Source organism: Tetrao urogallus (genome assembly GCF_951394365.1).
Source record: "Tetrao urogallus genome assembly, chromosome: 2".
In the NCBI taxonomy this organism is placed as follows: domain Eukaryota; kingdom Metazoa; phylum Chordata; class Aves; order Galliformes; family Phasianidae; genus Tetrao; species Tetrao urogallus.
Window position 1 is genome coordinate 57,302,894 of NC_136814.1, and position 16,861 is coordinate 57,319,754.

The following is a 16,861-nucleotide window of genomic DNA, read 5'->3' on the forward strand; positions in this document are numbered from 1 at the left end:
AAACTGATAAAGCCTTGGTACAAAGGTATTTTCTTTCTTTCCTGAGATTTCATAAGAGGATGTAAGCATGAAGTAGGTATTGTATTGGTCACTGACAGAAGTGTAGGTGTAGCTTCAAGTATCTACGTAATCCTCAAAACTGCTCCAAGAGTTTCATGTATATGAATTCATCTACACACTTATAAGCTGTTTTATAGACCAAAGCCCTAATTTCTATCTGTTAAATACAGTTCCGCCTTACTTTTAAAATAATTTCTTTTTCACATACATTTACATTCTGAGAAGTTTTCACCTCTGTGAGAGTTAAGGTCAATTAATTTTCACCAGTCCTGGGTACAGCTGAGAATTTTAAAGTACCAAAACATTATGAATAGATTGATTCTCAGGACATCCTCATGTCTTGAGGAGAACTGCTAGGCAGCTTTATGCTGTCAGCATGCAAGGAAGTCTAGGGACCCAACACAACTGCTAGGGTCCCACTTCAAAGGGAGTCAGAAGAAAGAAGGAAGTAGAACATTATAACCTAACATGTCACCTGTGGTACCAGTCACTATTCTAAAAAGCCTATGAAATAAAAATAATTTTTCAAAATGTATTTTAAAATTATGATTCTGATCCATAAAACACAAGCAGGATAAGTTAACATGAGTCTACCCCTCAGTCAGTTACTCTCTTGACTATGTCACACGATGTTGAAGCAGCCCCAAATGCTTGGGATTTCTCATCTGTGATAAATTTCTTTTTCTTTTAAAGGGAAGAGCAAATCCATCATGAAAAGCTTAGGAAGAATTTTTCTGTCATATTTTTAATACATTTTTTTCCCCAGTCATTTATCAGGCTTCCTGTAATCATGATGGATTTGAAGCATTGTTTTGTTCGTGCTTTCAGCAACATTAGCAACATTAATTTAAAATCAAACTAATCGTCCCTATTAAAAACAAAAATAACTCCAAATTCAGAGATATCACTGAAGTTTGCATAGATTAATCATTCCATTGACTTGCAGGGTACACTCTAAAACTCAGCTCAGTATTTACCACTGCTAGTTTATGCATCAGTTTGCTGCTATTGGGAAATCTTCCCCACACCTACCCAACACTGTAATTTACTATGAAAGGTTGATCTTGGTGATGTATCTGCTAGCTTCTGGAGATCAGAGCCCTTTACAGAAGATAGGCATCCACAATAGATTTCATAATAAAGAGAACATGGCTCCATTTTCACAATGAGGGGTGATTATCTCTGCCTCCTATATCAGGGCCCAAAGAGCATCATGGTAAGCCACTGATTACCACTGCGTTTACATTTAAAGGGCTGTAGCTCTCTCCATTTTCCTCTTAATCAACTCGTGTTGCACACATACTGCACATAATAAGAACAGGCTTCTTCATAGAGAGGAGATGCTTAGAATCCCTCCTGTACTTCCTGAATATCTGAATGCCTTTTATTGCTACTCACTTGCATCATACCATCCATCTCTTTACCACCATCCCTTTCAAACTATCCACTTCCTCTCCATGGTATAATCAGCCAGTTCACCATCTAAACACTTTTGAAGTCACACTGTAATTGCTTGCTATGTTTCTTGACTGCTGTACATGCCTTTTTCCCCAATCAATAAAACAGCTTCTTGCCTTACTCACTGTGAGTCACGAAAGGAACAAATGATAGCTATCTGCATTAAAGTCTAATTCATTAAAAAAAAAAAAAAAAGAAAAAATCCAGAGGTTCTTATTTACTTCTGCAGCATAATTAGCAGTTCCAACAAAACAAATAACTGTTTTCAGAGAACTTGTACACGTTAATGTGTGAGGTGACACTTTTTCAAGAGAGAAATATAGTAATCAATGTTATTTGAAATAGAATTTGACAACCAAAACTATCTAAAAATATCTGTGTATTTGCAACAACTAGTTTCCTTTATCCCTCTCCTAAACATGAAGCTTTCCAGCATGTTAGTGCTTTTAATATTCTTGCAGTCCATTTGACTGAAGCAGCTCTCTGCAAGATACTTTTATGCATGTGCAAATGCTGTTACTGCAATTTGTTTCTGTTCACCTGCAAGTTTCTGTATCAAATACAAAGTCTGCCAACTCTCCTCCTCACAACATTACCACTGTTTTACCAAATTGGCCCATAAACTGTTGACAAATATAAACTGGCCTTATCAAGTATCACATGACCTAACACTGTTCATTCAAAGCCATCTCATAGTTGGCTTGATCCTTAGGCAGAGACTGAAAGGTAAAAGGCTGATGGAGAATAACAAGAAAGAAAAAAAGAATAAAGTACAGAATTTATGGACAAATTGAGATGTAATTAAGGTATATGTAGCTCTGGCATTCTGTTCTGTTGTCAGTACAAGAATCTGCAGTGGCAGAGGTCTCTCAAAGATAAGAAAATACATAACTGGGAAAACGTTCAGGACAGTTCCACCAAAAATCTAAGTCTCTTTCCCAAATGACTTATTTTTCTTACCGCTTGCATAGCTTCATTTGCAAGAGCCTTGGCTTCCTGGGCAACTTTTTCAGCTTCATCTATGTAATCCTTGATATTGGTATAAGCATTGAAAGCAAGCGTGGCATTGAAAGAAAGATTTTTGGCTTCAGCAAGGATTCTGTTGGGATAGAAAAATTAAACATACAATTAAATCTACTATCAGAGCTCAACAGAATATAGTATCCTACTTTTTTAAACCCAACAGCCTTTATTGTTAAAGATATTTCTAAGACATTGTGTTAGAGAGAAATGCTACACTGGAAATCTCAGCAGTTATGACATCATGTGTTTCAATGAATTCAAATTTTATCTGTGCAGAAAGACATTAAATGTTTACTAACAAGGAGGTGCTATGAGATAAAAAATAATAGATCAAACAGTGCAGTGCTTATAATTATAATACAAATAACACGTACGTATATGCGTAACATTGGCTTATAGGTTGTGTGTTGAACCAAGCAACTCACTGAAATCTGCACTGGGGGATCACTATGAGCATGTTATAAAGCAGACTGTATGAACCACTTATTTCTTGATCTAGCTTACAAACAGAGAGATTGCACTAAACCAAATCTTAAAAGTTAATTCTGCTTATCAATATAAAGAATATAACCAATAATGATCCATATTGAATGGAATGCTCATGAGCTCAGCTAACTCACTACTAGACACTAAGATAGAGAAATCACTTTTCTTTCACTCCTTCTGTGTGGTATATTCAAACATTATCTACAAAAAGTACTGCATGCACAATATATTCAAAGATGTCTCTCTCAGAATACATTACAGCTTGCTACCTATGATATGTTCCCTGAAGAAACACTATGTGGGTCCAAATTCCTACTTGAGATAGACAAGAATGAATGTGAACTTGAATTTTGTCTCTCAAGGAAATGCTTTGGGTATTGAGGTGCATGATAATGTAATGGAGACAGGGATTACTTCACCTGGATGTGCTCCAGCACATAGAAAATAGTCACTGAGAAAGAAAGTGCAGAAGAGAGGGAAATTCATTCTCTAACCTGATAATTTGTATATTCTCTGGAGAACTGAAGTAGCTGGGCTCCAATCCTTGCCTCAGTGAGTATTTAACTATTTCTACAAAATGCAACAGGAAAAACAAAGGGGATGGAGGGTATTTTCCCTGGACTTTGCATATAGTGAACAGGGGGAAATAGATTCCCTTCAGACTGCCACATGATTGAGCTGCATCAGCGTCATTCCTAGAAGAGCCTTCTCCCTCCTCAACTAAAGATGAAACGTAATAGGTTACAGTAAGTTTTTCTGTGATACTGAGATAAAGGGGCAACCTACAATAGCTATCTAGGTAGTAGCTAAAGTACTGCTTAGAAATGCGTTTCATAAACCTTCAGGTTAGGAAGGAACTAAAATGAATTTTCCACAAACCAATGGCATTTTTTCATCAGTGGGCTATTAGGCAGAAGGGAGAAGCCTATACTAATACTTCTCTGTATACAGGAAAAATAACAATATTTTTTGTAGGCTAAATTCATGATCTGTTCCATGTTCTAACTCTCACCAGAACATCTTCACCATCAATCAATAAGCTATTTGAAGCCTTAGGGGGTGATTTGAGAGAAAGATCTCTTTCTCAATTTCTCTTATAAGATGAAGTTTCATTTTTCAGCAAATTTAGTATTATCTGAAAGATGCCCAAACACCAGTTGTGAGGATAGATGCATTTTTTGAATTCCTTAGATAGATAGACACTGAAGATTCCTGTAAAGTATGGCTTTACAGTTCATGAACTAAACAACTTTATCCTGATGTAAGATGACAAAAGACATTGGTATTTCTTTCTCTTTTGAGACTGACCACACTAGAAATCTAAAGTTTCAATAATTTGCTTTTAAAGCTAATTTTAAATGTCTTTGATTCTCCATTTTTACTATATACATTAAGAAACTGAAGGTGATGTCTGGATCGTATGGAAGTATGCATAGTACTGCTACACCATAGTAAAGAATAAAGGGCTGCGCTAACTCCCCCCCAGAAGGGTATTAAAGTGCTTTAAACATTACCCTAAGCTCCCTAAAGCTTATATTAAGAAAGAAGCACATGTATACAAACACAAAAAGTCTACTTAAGCAGTCAAAAACCTTTATCTCAAAACTTATCTTGTCAACATCTTATTAAGAAGGCAAAAACACTCTTCTTTATGCTTTCACTACTTTGCTTAGTTCCTCCCTGCCAGCTTTCCATGTATTTGGATATTTACAGCCATGGTAGTGGGATATGGCACTAGTCATCTACTTTAGGTCCAGACATATAGCACTGACATTTGTCATTATCAGACAGTTCATATACCATTTACAAAAGCCATTTTCTTCTAGAAATGGTACTCCTTAAATCCTTTTTACTCAGCTATTATTATTTTATGTACTTCTTAAAACATAAATTAGACTACTTAGAGTGATGTGACACGGTATATGAAGCCAAAAATTTTACAAGACTTTGAATCTTTATCAAAGATAATTGTGCCTCTTCCTCAAAAGTGCAGAGCCTGACAAGAAAAAATGTGACCATTCACAACTCTTTGTGATATTGAAGACTTTAAAAGATGTAAACAACAATTAAAAAAAAAAAAAAAAAAAAAAAAAAAGACCATGTTATTGATCTGGAGGATTGTGGGATATAAGGATAGAGCACAGCCCTACTGAAAAGGACTGGAGGTACTAGTCGAAGGCAAATTGGACATGAGCCAGCAATGCGCCCTCATAGTCCAGAAAGCCAACCTTATCCTGGGCTGCATCAAAAGAAGTGTGGCCAGCAGGTTGAGGGAGGTGATCCTGCCCCTCTGCTCCACATAGGTGAGGCCTCACCTGGAGTACTGTGTCCAGATGCGGAGTCATTAGTACAGGACAGATGTTGACCTGCTAGAGCATATCCAGAGGAAGGCCATAAAAATGATCCAAGGGATGGAACACTTCCCCTATGAGGACATGCTGAGAAAGCTGTGGCTGTACAGCCTGGAAAAGGGAAGGCTCTATGGAGAACTAACAGCAGCCTTTCAATATCTAAAGTGGAGCTATAAAAAGTGGAGCTATAAGAAAAGTGGGATCTATTGTGATAGGATAACGGGAAATAGTTTCAAACTAAAAGAAAGGAGGTATAAATTAGATACTAGGAAGACGTTTTTTATTACAATAAGTGTGGTGAGGTACTGGAGCAGTTTGCCCAGGGTGGTGATGGATGGCCCCTGTCCTTGGAGACATTCAAGGTCAAGCAAGATGGCGCTCTGAGCAACCTGATCTACCTGTAGCTGTCCCCAGTCACTGCAGGGGAGTTGGACTAGATAACCCTTAAGGGTCCCTTCCAACTCAGATGGTTCTATGATCTTAAAAAAACAAAACTGAAAGCTTTTTATTCATGCAGTGCTTTTCTAGAACTATACTGGAAAGAAGTCTGGGACACAGAATATCCATAATATATTTGCAAATTTTGTTTTCTTTCTTAAATGCAGACAAACAACAAAACAAATACACTCCCCTCACTCTCTTCCAATGAATGAAAATTACTCTTCCAGACTTTCAAAAAAATTATATTCATGATGAGTTATGTCATTCTTACAGTCCTTTCCTTTTTGAGCTTGGCTAAATAGAAATGAGAATGTCAAATAGAGAGAAAAAGTTTTTCTTACCTCCTGTTTCTGGAGGGTAGGATAACAAAGCCTGAAAAGAATGCCCTTCAGTTTCTGTTAAGTGATCTTAAAAAATATGCTTTATGATTTTACCATCACCAATGAATGGCTGCCTTACCCATCCAGTATTGCAGATGATTCATTCAGCTGCGCTGCATGGTTCTCAGCTTGTAATACCTTTTCTGGAAGCATTTTGTCTTGAATTTCTTGAGATAAATCATCTATTTTATCCTTCAGCTGATCAGACATTGACTGTATCTTATCTGCAACACTTTCCACGTACTGACATAAAATGATATAAATAAGGCCTTTAAGTATCTGAATGCAAGCATTCTGTAGCTCTTTATACATTTTCCTTGGAAGATATTACATCATAACTTACACGTGTTAACACTTGAGGGGAACTAACATGGAAAGAATAAAGGAATGGTTAGACTGGAGGGCAGAAGAGAAACAAAACAGTATACCACAGCTACTTGCCCCTCAAGTTATTATTTTACAATTAATAAACTACAAAGTCTAAGTATTTATTACCTATAATTTGGATTTATATCTTAAATATAGATGCATACGTAACTATATCAAATTCATAACCGTCCTCCCAATAACAACTAGTCAATGACAGAAGTTTCATGTTACATGACCATTTGATTGACTCAAATGTATTCCTGAATATTAAAATACCTGAGTAAGAATTATGCTCTTGGAGATCTGCCATTTCTGTCTTAATAAGATGTCTCAAATTGTTTACCTTCCCATTTTACCACACAGCTTTTTTCCATTCATTATAACAATTTACAGTCCAAGATGGAAATATTTCCAGAACTAGTCATATCTATGTATTGGTAAGGCTGCAAACTCCATTGATAAAACTTTTAAGGTAAAACTTTCAAAAACATTGTGTAAAATGAGACTGCAATCCACTCACCTCTCTGATCTATCTAGATTTAAAATTGTTGCCACAGGCAACAAATTATTTCTGAATTTTCCTTCTGATATGAACACAGTCTTGGGGTGCAGATAAATCTACACCTAGATCACAGAGTCACCATGAGACTATGAACAGGTTTGCTGCACCTGCAATTCTAGGGACAAAGTCAGTTCCACAATCACAATACCATATTTTCAAAAGATACAGTGAAAAATGATGGCTACTTCTTTGCGTAATCCGATGAATCATTTAAATCTCAAACTTTATTTTTTCTATATACCAGGTTTGATCTTCTGTCATAAAGCAATAGAAAAATGATTCCTTCGAATGCAAATATATTAACATTGATAAATAAAAAAGAAAAATAAGGAGTTACTTGAATTAGATACTTTATTTCTGTACTAATTGTACTAATTAGATGATAAAACACCTACCTCTACAGCTACGTTGATATCATTTGTAAGGTTGTAGGCTTCATTAAGGATATCATTCCCTTCCTGCAGACTCTTCTCAACACCTTGCCTGCCATCTTCTACAGCTTGCTTCTTTTTCTATAGGATGTGTTCACACAGATCAAAATGTGAGTGCTGAAAGCGATGCCAGTGATTGAAACCAATACAGAGTGTATTTTGTCACCATTCCATGAAGGTCAGACTTCTGGAATTCTCTAATCTTCCCGAGCAAAGACAGTAACAGCAACAGAGCACATTTAACGTAAGACGTCTTTCCTTCTCTTCCTGTCCCCAGCCTTGTGTCCTCTCCCTCCCATGTGGTACATTTTTTGTTGCTCTATTATAGACGCTACTGACTATAGTACTAGGGTAAAATGAATCAGACAGTAATTAGAAACCCTAACCTTTACCTAGATGTACAAGTTTCTCATTTTGACAATTATCTGCACTGGTCATGAAGGCAAAATTTGTCAAAGTATTCTGTTGCTTTCATCTTTATGTCCACTGTTCTTACACTTAATAATAAATATAAAAATAAAAGGTGATGGTTTAGAAGAACCTTTGGATTTTTGAGTTTCTAAATAGTAGAAATACTACACATTGTGTAATAACGGTGGTTTTCTGACTAAGCAACTGGTGATTTCCTGTGTAAGATCCATTAGGTATCATAGGTGACCATGTCATTGTAGTCTAAAGAGCACTATAATGCTCTGTTGGTCAAAGCAGGGGTAAAAGAAAAGTAAAAAAAAAACAACCAACCAACCAAACAACAAAAAAAACAGCAAAAAAAAAACCCCAAAACACCCAACAACAAAACAAAAAAACAACCCAAACCAACAAATCTTCTCAAAACCGCTGTTTTGGACAAGATTGCTGAAAGGGATGTCTTAGGCATTTTTGTACTGTGATACAGATAATATTTTAAAAACTGATATACAGCAGATGATTATCCAGCCTTTCTCTTTTTACCTTTGGGAATAAAATGCAGAGAACAGAGATCACCCAACTTACATACAGCACTGTACTGCCTTAATTCAATCAAGCCCACAAATCTCGACTGAGAACTGAGATCCTGCAACTCTAACCTCATCATTTCATGTAAGGTGAAAGCTCATCAAGATATAAACAGAGTGGAAAAACTTATCTTCATTAAGTTGACTCTGCACTTAATATCTCAGTTAAATGCTTGTTAATGTACAGTATAATGTGCTCTTTGAGTCTGTGCAATTTAAATTAAATCAAAAGCAGACCTCTCTGCTATGAGGGAGATAATTTATTATAATGACTACTAACTATGGAAGATAGAGTTTGATTAATTACTATGTAATATCTGCATACTCTTCCTAGGGGTTGGAGAAGAAAATGAAAATGCAAACTTCCCGGGAGTAAATATACAATAGCAAAGATTTTAACTGAGTTCTATTTTGATCTTGCATGAATACTCATACTTGGATGAATTCAACCTCCCCCAGTATAATAAATTCAACAACATCCCCCACTCAACATATATATAAGCAGTAAGTATTACTTTGGTAGGAAAGTTGTCAAGGAACTCTCCTTTTACAAGCCAATTGTTTCCTGATTCTGAAGAATACATTTGCTTATATTTACATCAGATTTAGTTATATTAGAATAATATTTTTGTTTTACTTTTTTTTTTTTCTTCAAGATTTAGTTACAAAGTGTTTATGCAAAGTTTCAGACTTTGATCAGACATTTACTTAGTCAAGGATACAGCTTGTCAGCACTCACCTCTACCATGGTCATGTTATTTTTGTTGACTGCAGATAAATGATTAGCCTCTCTAATTTTATTCATAGCATCTCTTAGGAGATCTCGAGCATCGTCAACTTTGGTGTGGTAGTTTGTTAGCTTGTCCCGGACTTCATTTTTGAGATCCTCATTTTTCTCACTGGGTTCTCCAAATAATTTCTTCACTTTGTTCAAAAGATCTTCTGCATTTCTGCAACGCACCATAACATAAATATACTGAATTCATATTTCTTACACCTAATAATCAAAATATTCTTAATATCATGTAATGAAATGGACTTTAAATCTCACAGCAACTTTCAAGAGAACACATGCTTAATGAAGTGGAATGATGATTGTTCTTCAGAGCATTTTTTGGGGGGGATGTGGGGGTGAAGGGAGGTAAATTGACATTATCAATATCTGGTGTAAAATAAGATTTTCTGAAACATTTCATTTATTTGTATTAATACAACACACGAGACAGACAGATATCCTTTTTATAACCTTGTCTTGTAGCACAGCACAAACTGCTTATCTAACCAGTAATCAAACTCAAGACAACTCACTGGTTTCTGTAAAGCTAACACTTCCACTTTGACCTCTTATGGATTTTACTCTCTGGTCTGTTTAATGAAATACAAGTCGAAGAACCACAGAATCACAGAAGTTGGAAGGTATCTCAATAGTTCACTGAGTCCAATTCCCCTACTAAAGCAGGTACCCTACAATAGGTCGCACAGGCAGGCATCCAGATGAGTCTTGAATATCTCCATAGAAGGAGACCCCACAACCTCTCCAAGCAACCTGTTCCAGGGCTCCATCACCCTTATCATACAGAAGTTCTTCTGCACGTTAATATGGATGTTCCTATGAAAAAGTTTTAGGCTATTACTCCTTGTCCAATTGCTACACACCATCAAGAAGAGCCTGGCCCCATGCATCCGACTCTCACCTCTCATTAGATATTTATAAACATTTACCAGATCCCCTCTCAGTCTTCTTTTCCCTAGGCTGAACAGACCCAGGTTACTCCATCTTTCCTCATACAGGAGATTGTCCAGGCCCTTTATAATATTTGTGGTCCTCTGCTGGACTCCTTCTAAAAGACCCCTTGTCTTTTTTGGACTTGGGAGCCCAGAACTGGATACAGTAGTATAAATGTGACCTCACCACGGCAGAGTAGAAGGAGAGGATCACTTCCCTCAACCAGCTGGCCACTCTCTTTTTAATAAACCCCAAGATATCATTGGACTTCCTGGCCACAGAGGCACACTGCTGGGCCACGGTCAACCTGTTGTCCATAAGGATCCCAGAATCCCCCGAGTCCTTCTCCGCAGTGCTCCTCTCCAACAGATCATCTCCTAACCTGTACAGATGCTTGTAGTACAAGTCAATGACTGCTCCATGTATTTCTTTGTTTTATGTACTAGAATTTCATTGTGACTGGTCTGTATTACATCTCCTGAAATACTCTCTTTTACATTCAAGCTGTGCTACTTTCACTTGATATCTTCCTAGAAAAGATCCAAACTATACTAAGTATTTGAAGTATTAGAAGAAATAATCACAGGTCTGGCCTAATATCTGAAATGCATCATGATCTCGATCTTTCAAATCAGTATGAGGAAACAACAGAAACATTAGAAACTGCTGATAAAATATTCAAAATTAAGCTATATCTATATGAGACACTAAATATTTTAGAATTTTTCTATGTATGGAGGAAATTATCTAACATAGAGGCTTATAAAATCGTGAATGCCCTAGATAAGGTGATCAGTTGTCCAATGACTCTCCAAAAACAAAAGTGAAAATATCAGGAAATAAGGTCGAAATGCAGGAGGCAGCTTTTAAAGAGTACGTGGATGACTTATCCAATTCACTACTAATAGGAAACTGTATATAACAGGAGTTTGCAGTAGCTTAAAAATGATCAGGAAAATTAATGGATGAAAAAAACACAGACTCTAAGAAAAAAGCTATGCAAGCACAACAACTAAAAAAGCAGAATTCTGGCCCGTAGCATCATTCAATACAAACTCAGTAACATTTATAATACTATAATATTGAAGTATTAGAAAACACTGAAATATTTATTTCAGAAATAAGAAAATTAGGGGTCTAGGACAGAAACTGTTGTATTTTTAACATGATATCTCTACAGAGAAAATATTTACTAATATGTGATTTTAGTACAGAAAGGTAATCAGATTACAGACGTGATTTGGAAAGATTGAAGGAAAACAAATGAGGAAAAAATCTGGAAATGGAAGAGAAGTTTTAACATCTCTGAAATTAAGAAGCCTTTACCTCATCTATCTTCCTTATTTAACAGACCAAATCCTGAAAATTAGCCAAGCAGAACACAGTCCCTGCTAAGAGATAAATCACCAAAGAATAAAGATGATTAACTACCTCAAAATGATAAGGAAATGTTTAGATATTCGTAAATAACTATTCCTAGTTGCGTCTGTAAATAATATGAGTATATTGTTCCACATGTGTGCACACACATGCATATACACACACAGTTTTAAAAATGACTATTTTTTCTTCGTACTTTTTCTCCTTAAAGTAAACATTCAATATACTATCTTACTACATTACTTAAGCAGTCTTAAGTAATTTTTCTTCAAAAGGCAGTATCAGACAACACTGTCCACTGATCTTTACTTCCTGCCCTATAAGTTCACTATAAAAATTTCTTGGATCTCAACAACTGCATCATTAAGAAACAGCCATTAGACTTTTATTTAATTCAGTAAATACTTTTACATATTTTTATTAAAAAATGCATTCCTTCACCAGGAATGAAAACACTTGCTTTGCATATTTCAGGAAGAATGGCTAGAAGGAGAGAACGAAAAAATCCAACAGCACTGCATTTCCGGCTCTTACTGTTGGATTGATTTCAATCTGGCATGACAGTTTCACATTGGCTGCAGCATTTGAAGACTAATAACATCATGTTTGAGAGGGTTTCCCCCAGTCTGCCAAAAATTGCAAACAGCACTTTCTAAGGTTTGGCTACATTTTTCTCAGTCCTACTTTTTCAAGTCTTATTTCTGTGTGGGAGTAGAAAACAGACCAAAAAAAAAAAAAAAAAAGGCTCAGCAAATCAGAAGTAAAAGCAATAAATCAGCAGTGAAGAATACATTTTCAGTATACTCTTTCTCAGGGAAAGAAAATAGAACTATCAGAAGTATAGCAGAAATATTGTACTGGTAGGATTTTTCGAAAGTATGTTTAAAGTATGAGATAGACAGTGCAAATCTGATTCTATACTGCTTGGAATGTCCATGTTATGTGAAAAACTTTACAAGCAGATAATATTTTTATTAGACCAATTAGTCTTCATTCAAACAAACAAAATAAAGAAAACACATAGATCCCAGATTTTTTTTCCAAGATCTTCGGTACTAAAATCTTTCATTAGATGTGAAGTAGAAGCTAAAAATAAGAAAAAAAAATTGCTTATAATTTTATTATAAACATCACTGGTATCTGTGGAGTAAACAAGTAATTTTATAGGAAGCGTTTCTATTTACATAAGCATTTCAAAAAATGTGAGTGCTACATTAATAGATGGGAAATGCTGGACTCTGCTTTCCTTCACATTTGTGTAAGCCCTAGCTTGAAAACTTGGTTGTTGACATGTATTGAGCTTGGTTGTTGACAGAATGTATGACAGTTACAAGAATCAGATATTATCAACGAGAGGATGAAGACAGTGGTCTCTCTACTCACTTGAACTCATCTTGAGCTGTTCTTTCTTGCATATTCATCTTTTTACTTCTCATCTCCATGACCATTCTGTCAGCCTCACTCTGCAGTTCCGGAAGACTCTTCTCCAAGGTCTTGTCTGGGGTTCTAAGTGTCTCATTCAGTCTTATAGCATCTTGATTTACAGCTGCAAGTGGGCAAAACCCATGCATGGAGGGAGTTAGTAAATAGAAAGGACAGAGAATCTGTAAGAACTTTCATATCAACTCTATCAGCAAGTCAAATGCAATTTGAAATGGTTATTCCTGCTGAGAAGTAAAAAAGTGGTTAATCCTGTGAACAGTAACAAGTGAGAGATATGTCTCATAAAAACTTTTATTGTAGTTCTCTTTTAAGCACAATAATTACAATGAGAAAGATTTTATATCCAGTATAAGAAATGCATTCCTCTTCTTTTCCTCCCCTCAGAAGAAAGAATTTGCAATTAACATTTAAAATAGCAGAAAGATAACCTAGGATATTGCTCACAGAATTAAAGAGCAAACAGTGAAAATGAGATTTTAAATTACTTTTGAAGAACTTCAGAATATTTCATTTTTAGCATTCAGATTTAGCAATCTGAAGAATAAATGATTGGGAAATTTGGGAAAGAGACGGAGGGAAGAGGAATGAAAGTCACCCACAGATAGAGAACTCATGTTTAGAAGCAGATATACGGAAATGGACAAAAAGAGTGAAGGATATAGCTATGCACATGGTATCATAATCAAGAACTGACTGAATTTTTCTACTATATCACACTGTAATATATTAAACTAGGTAGTTCCAGAAACAACTGGTTTATGACAATCAGTTCTATCTGCAATTTTAAGAAAGTACTTTTGTCTTTCCATGGGCAGCAGGCTTCCAAGTAACTACTTGCTTCTTTGAAATAAGAGTTCCTGGTTGCATAGGTACCTCTGAATATTTTAAATATTAAAATGGAGAAATCAAAACCTGCCTTCCAAAAATCAAATACTATTTCATCCACGTTTTATAGTTTTAGAGCAAATAATTAAGAGGAAAACTTTAACGGTATGATGTTTGCATTTTGCTGGTTCAAAGAAAAGCTGTTGAGAAATAATTGTAAAAAGTCTTGCAATGACATCAGTTTGCTCTTTGAGTATCCCAGGACAAACCCCTTCAGGCCACGCGTGCATCCAGCTACAGGAGCAAATCCCACAAAAGATGGCTGGAAGTTTATTGTTACCACAATAGTGTATCCCTATTTGTGAGGTGAATATCCTGACCAAGAAACAGACTAGAGTTATTTCAGGCCCTCCACTTTCTATTAAAACATTTTAAAATAAGCCCTTTTTGTTGTCTCCTACAGTACAACTCTAATTGAGCTTAACTGCACAAATTTTCTCCCTAAAACTGGGAACAGCATCTCTGTAGTCCTGCTTTGTCATCCAAACTCAGTTCCAATGGCCATATGCTTCCTTTTTCCACTTAAGCTCTAGAAGAAGATCCCTGATCAGCAAAGATACCACCTGCATGACTTATGACATTTTGAAATTGCCTGTTCCTGTGCTATTATGATGTGGTACATAAAAAACAACCAGCACTAATGGACCCCAGTGCCTTCAAAAGGAGTTTACATGGGCACCTTGACAACTAGTTCCTTGAGCAGCTTAGTCTCTTCTTTCCATATCCAGGGTTGAAGATTTGGTGGCAGTTTTCCTCCCATCAACAAAGATTTTAAACTTAATTACTTCATGGCCACTATGTCCACCAGTCACTAATTCTACCATGGTAGCAGAATGAAGGATCTCCCAAGCACACAGTGCCTCCAACTTAGGCACATTGTCCTAAAGCTTACCAATGGTGACCCTGGTTTTGTCCCTTCTCCCCTTCAAATCCAGTCTAAGGCTCTATCAGTTAGCCCTGCTAACTCCTGTTATAAAACCTTTTCCCCACTCTGAGAAAGTTGCATGCCATCAGTAGTCAGCAAGCCTGGTATTATGTAGACCATTCCATGACTTAAAAACCTGAAATTCTGTTTTTGGTGACAACAGGTTTGCCTGTTCCTTTCAATATTGTTCCCTGCTACTGAAAGAATAGAGGAAAAAAGCTATCTGTGCTCCATATATTTAATCAATTGCCACAAGGCCCTGAAGTCCCTTCTGATTGCTTTTAGACTTTTTTTGCTTCTTCACCACCACCAGCATGAAAAACTAAAAGCTAGTAATGGATAATAATAAAAGGACCATATGGGGCTAGTGAGCTTTCTAGAAATAGCTCTTACCCAGACCCAATGGAGACTTTCCTACAGATCAGGTCTAGTTGGCATTTTGGCCTTCTGCTCCCCTCAGGAAGGAGTCATCTAGGACATCAAACCTTCTTTTCCTTCCTTGATGGACATCATCATGATATGGGGGATAGGCTGAGTGGCCCTGAGTGATCCCTCCAAATTATTTACACCAGAGAATAAGATTGGAAAAAGAACACATAATGATAAACTAACTATGAATATTTTTAGCCAGAAGGTTTTTAGAAGGTTTATAGCTATCAAAAGAATTCTGAAACTGCTTTCTATTCAGAGTCTATGTATACATGGGGGCTGCTCTGAAAATGCATGGTAGAAGGTTTATGTTACCAACGGAATGGATGCAGTGATCCAGGAGGTAACTTGCAGTCCTTTGGCCCTATATTTAATCTATTCTTAAAATGTTAACTTGCCCACTAGGCAAACACATTGATTTTAAAGTCTTTGTTTACTTCTAACATATTGCAGTCACCCCTCAAAATCTGTTAACTCTGCTCTTGCCATGCTTAAATCTGCTTGAGAAAACTTTTATATGGGCTCAAAACACTAGATAAAAATTTTGTGGAGCAAAAAATGTGTTTAGCCATTGTTATTCTGAATTCATCAACTTTTCAAATTCAGCTCTGTCTTGAAATATGGAGAACCATATGTTCTGTTAAAAACCTTGTTGAAAACTCGGTTACTTCCTTATGTTGTTTTCCCATATTTATGTAATGTATAAGATGCACCTCCTAAGATAATTTTAAATTTCTGCTTAGTTCAATTACAGAAAACATATTGGGATGTGTTACAAGACAATATGAAACTTATAACTTATAAGTATATAACTTATACTTTGACAAAAGTGGATGCTTTCCCTTTCAACCAAACCAACCTTTAGAATCATAACTCTACTGAAGTTAGTACTGCATCGGGAGTTTTGAAGAATTAAAAACAGATCAGTATTTTTCAAATAAAAAACCTGACTACGATTGTCAGTTTGTCAGTCATTTTCAATTATTTTCCACCATTATCTTATGTAATAGGTCCATACCCAGTCTGCTCTGATAGCAGCAGGGGGCAGCAGTCTATTGAAACAAAAATAGTAACCACCTTCTGCGACAGTTGGAGGCAGAAACCCAGACCGAGGAGCTACAACCATCTGATCTGAAACATGCACCCAGACCTCCTGAGGAATTAAAGATCTGTCCAGACCTTTAGTTGTGTTGAACTCCAGAATCTGGATATTTCCCAAGGGACTGGCAGCAAAGCAGAATGTCACAGGTACAGGTGAGCTCAGCTCAACAAACTTTACAAGCATGTGGACAGGTTGCACAAAGAACTAATTGGGCAGCACAGCATTCAGAAATGGAAGAGAGAGAGATTGATGCATGATACTGTGCCGTTACACAGGCAGACCAGCAACCCTGTCTTAAGTAGCAGTAAAGGGAAGAAACCATGCCAGCTTCTAACTTTAAGGAGGAAGGCCATAGAAACAGGCAAGATGAGGGAAACTGGACCCTTGTCTGCACTCAGAGCTGGAGAAGTCTCCC

General features: G+C 36.4%; 1 protein-coding gene across 1 annotated transcript in view; it reads right to left on the reverse strand.

Annotated features, from left to right (window-relative positions):
* Positions 1-16,861, reverse strand: part of LAMA2 (laminin subunit alpha 2) — a gene marked incomplete at both ends in the record, with an annotated part of 330,653 nt that overhangs the window by 60,366 nt on the left and 253,426 nt on the right. The window contains 5 exons of the mRNA XM_079532443.1: positions 2,479-2,617; positions 6,279-6,442; positions 7,526-7,642; positions 9,296-9,506; positions 13,046-13,208. Of these exons, the coding sequence (XP_079388569.1) occupies positions 2,479-2,617; positions 6,279-6,442; positions 7,526-7,642; positions 9,296-9,506; positions 13,046-13,208 (794 nt within the window). The remainder of the gene's footprint in view (positions 1-2,478; positions 2,618-6,278; positions 6,443-7,525; positions 7,643-9,295; positions 9,507-13,045; positions 13,209-16,861) is intronic.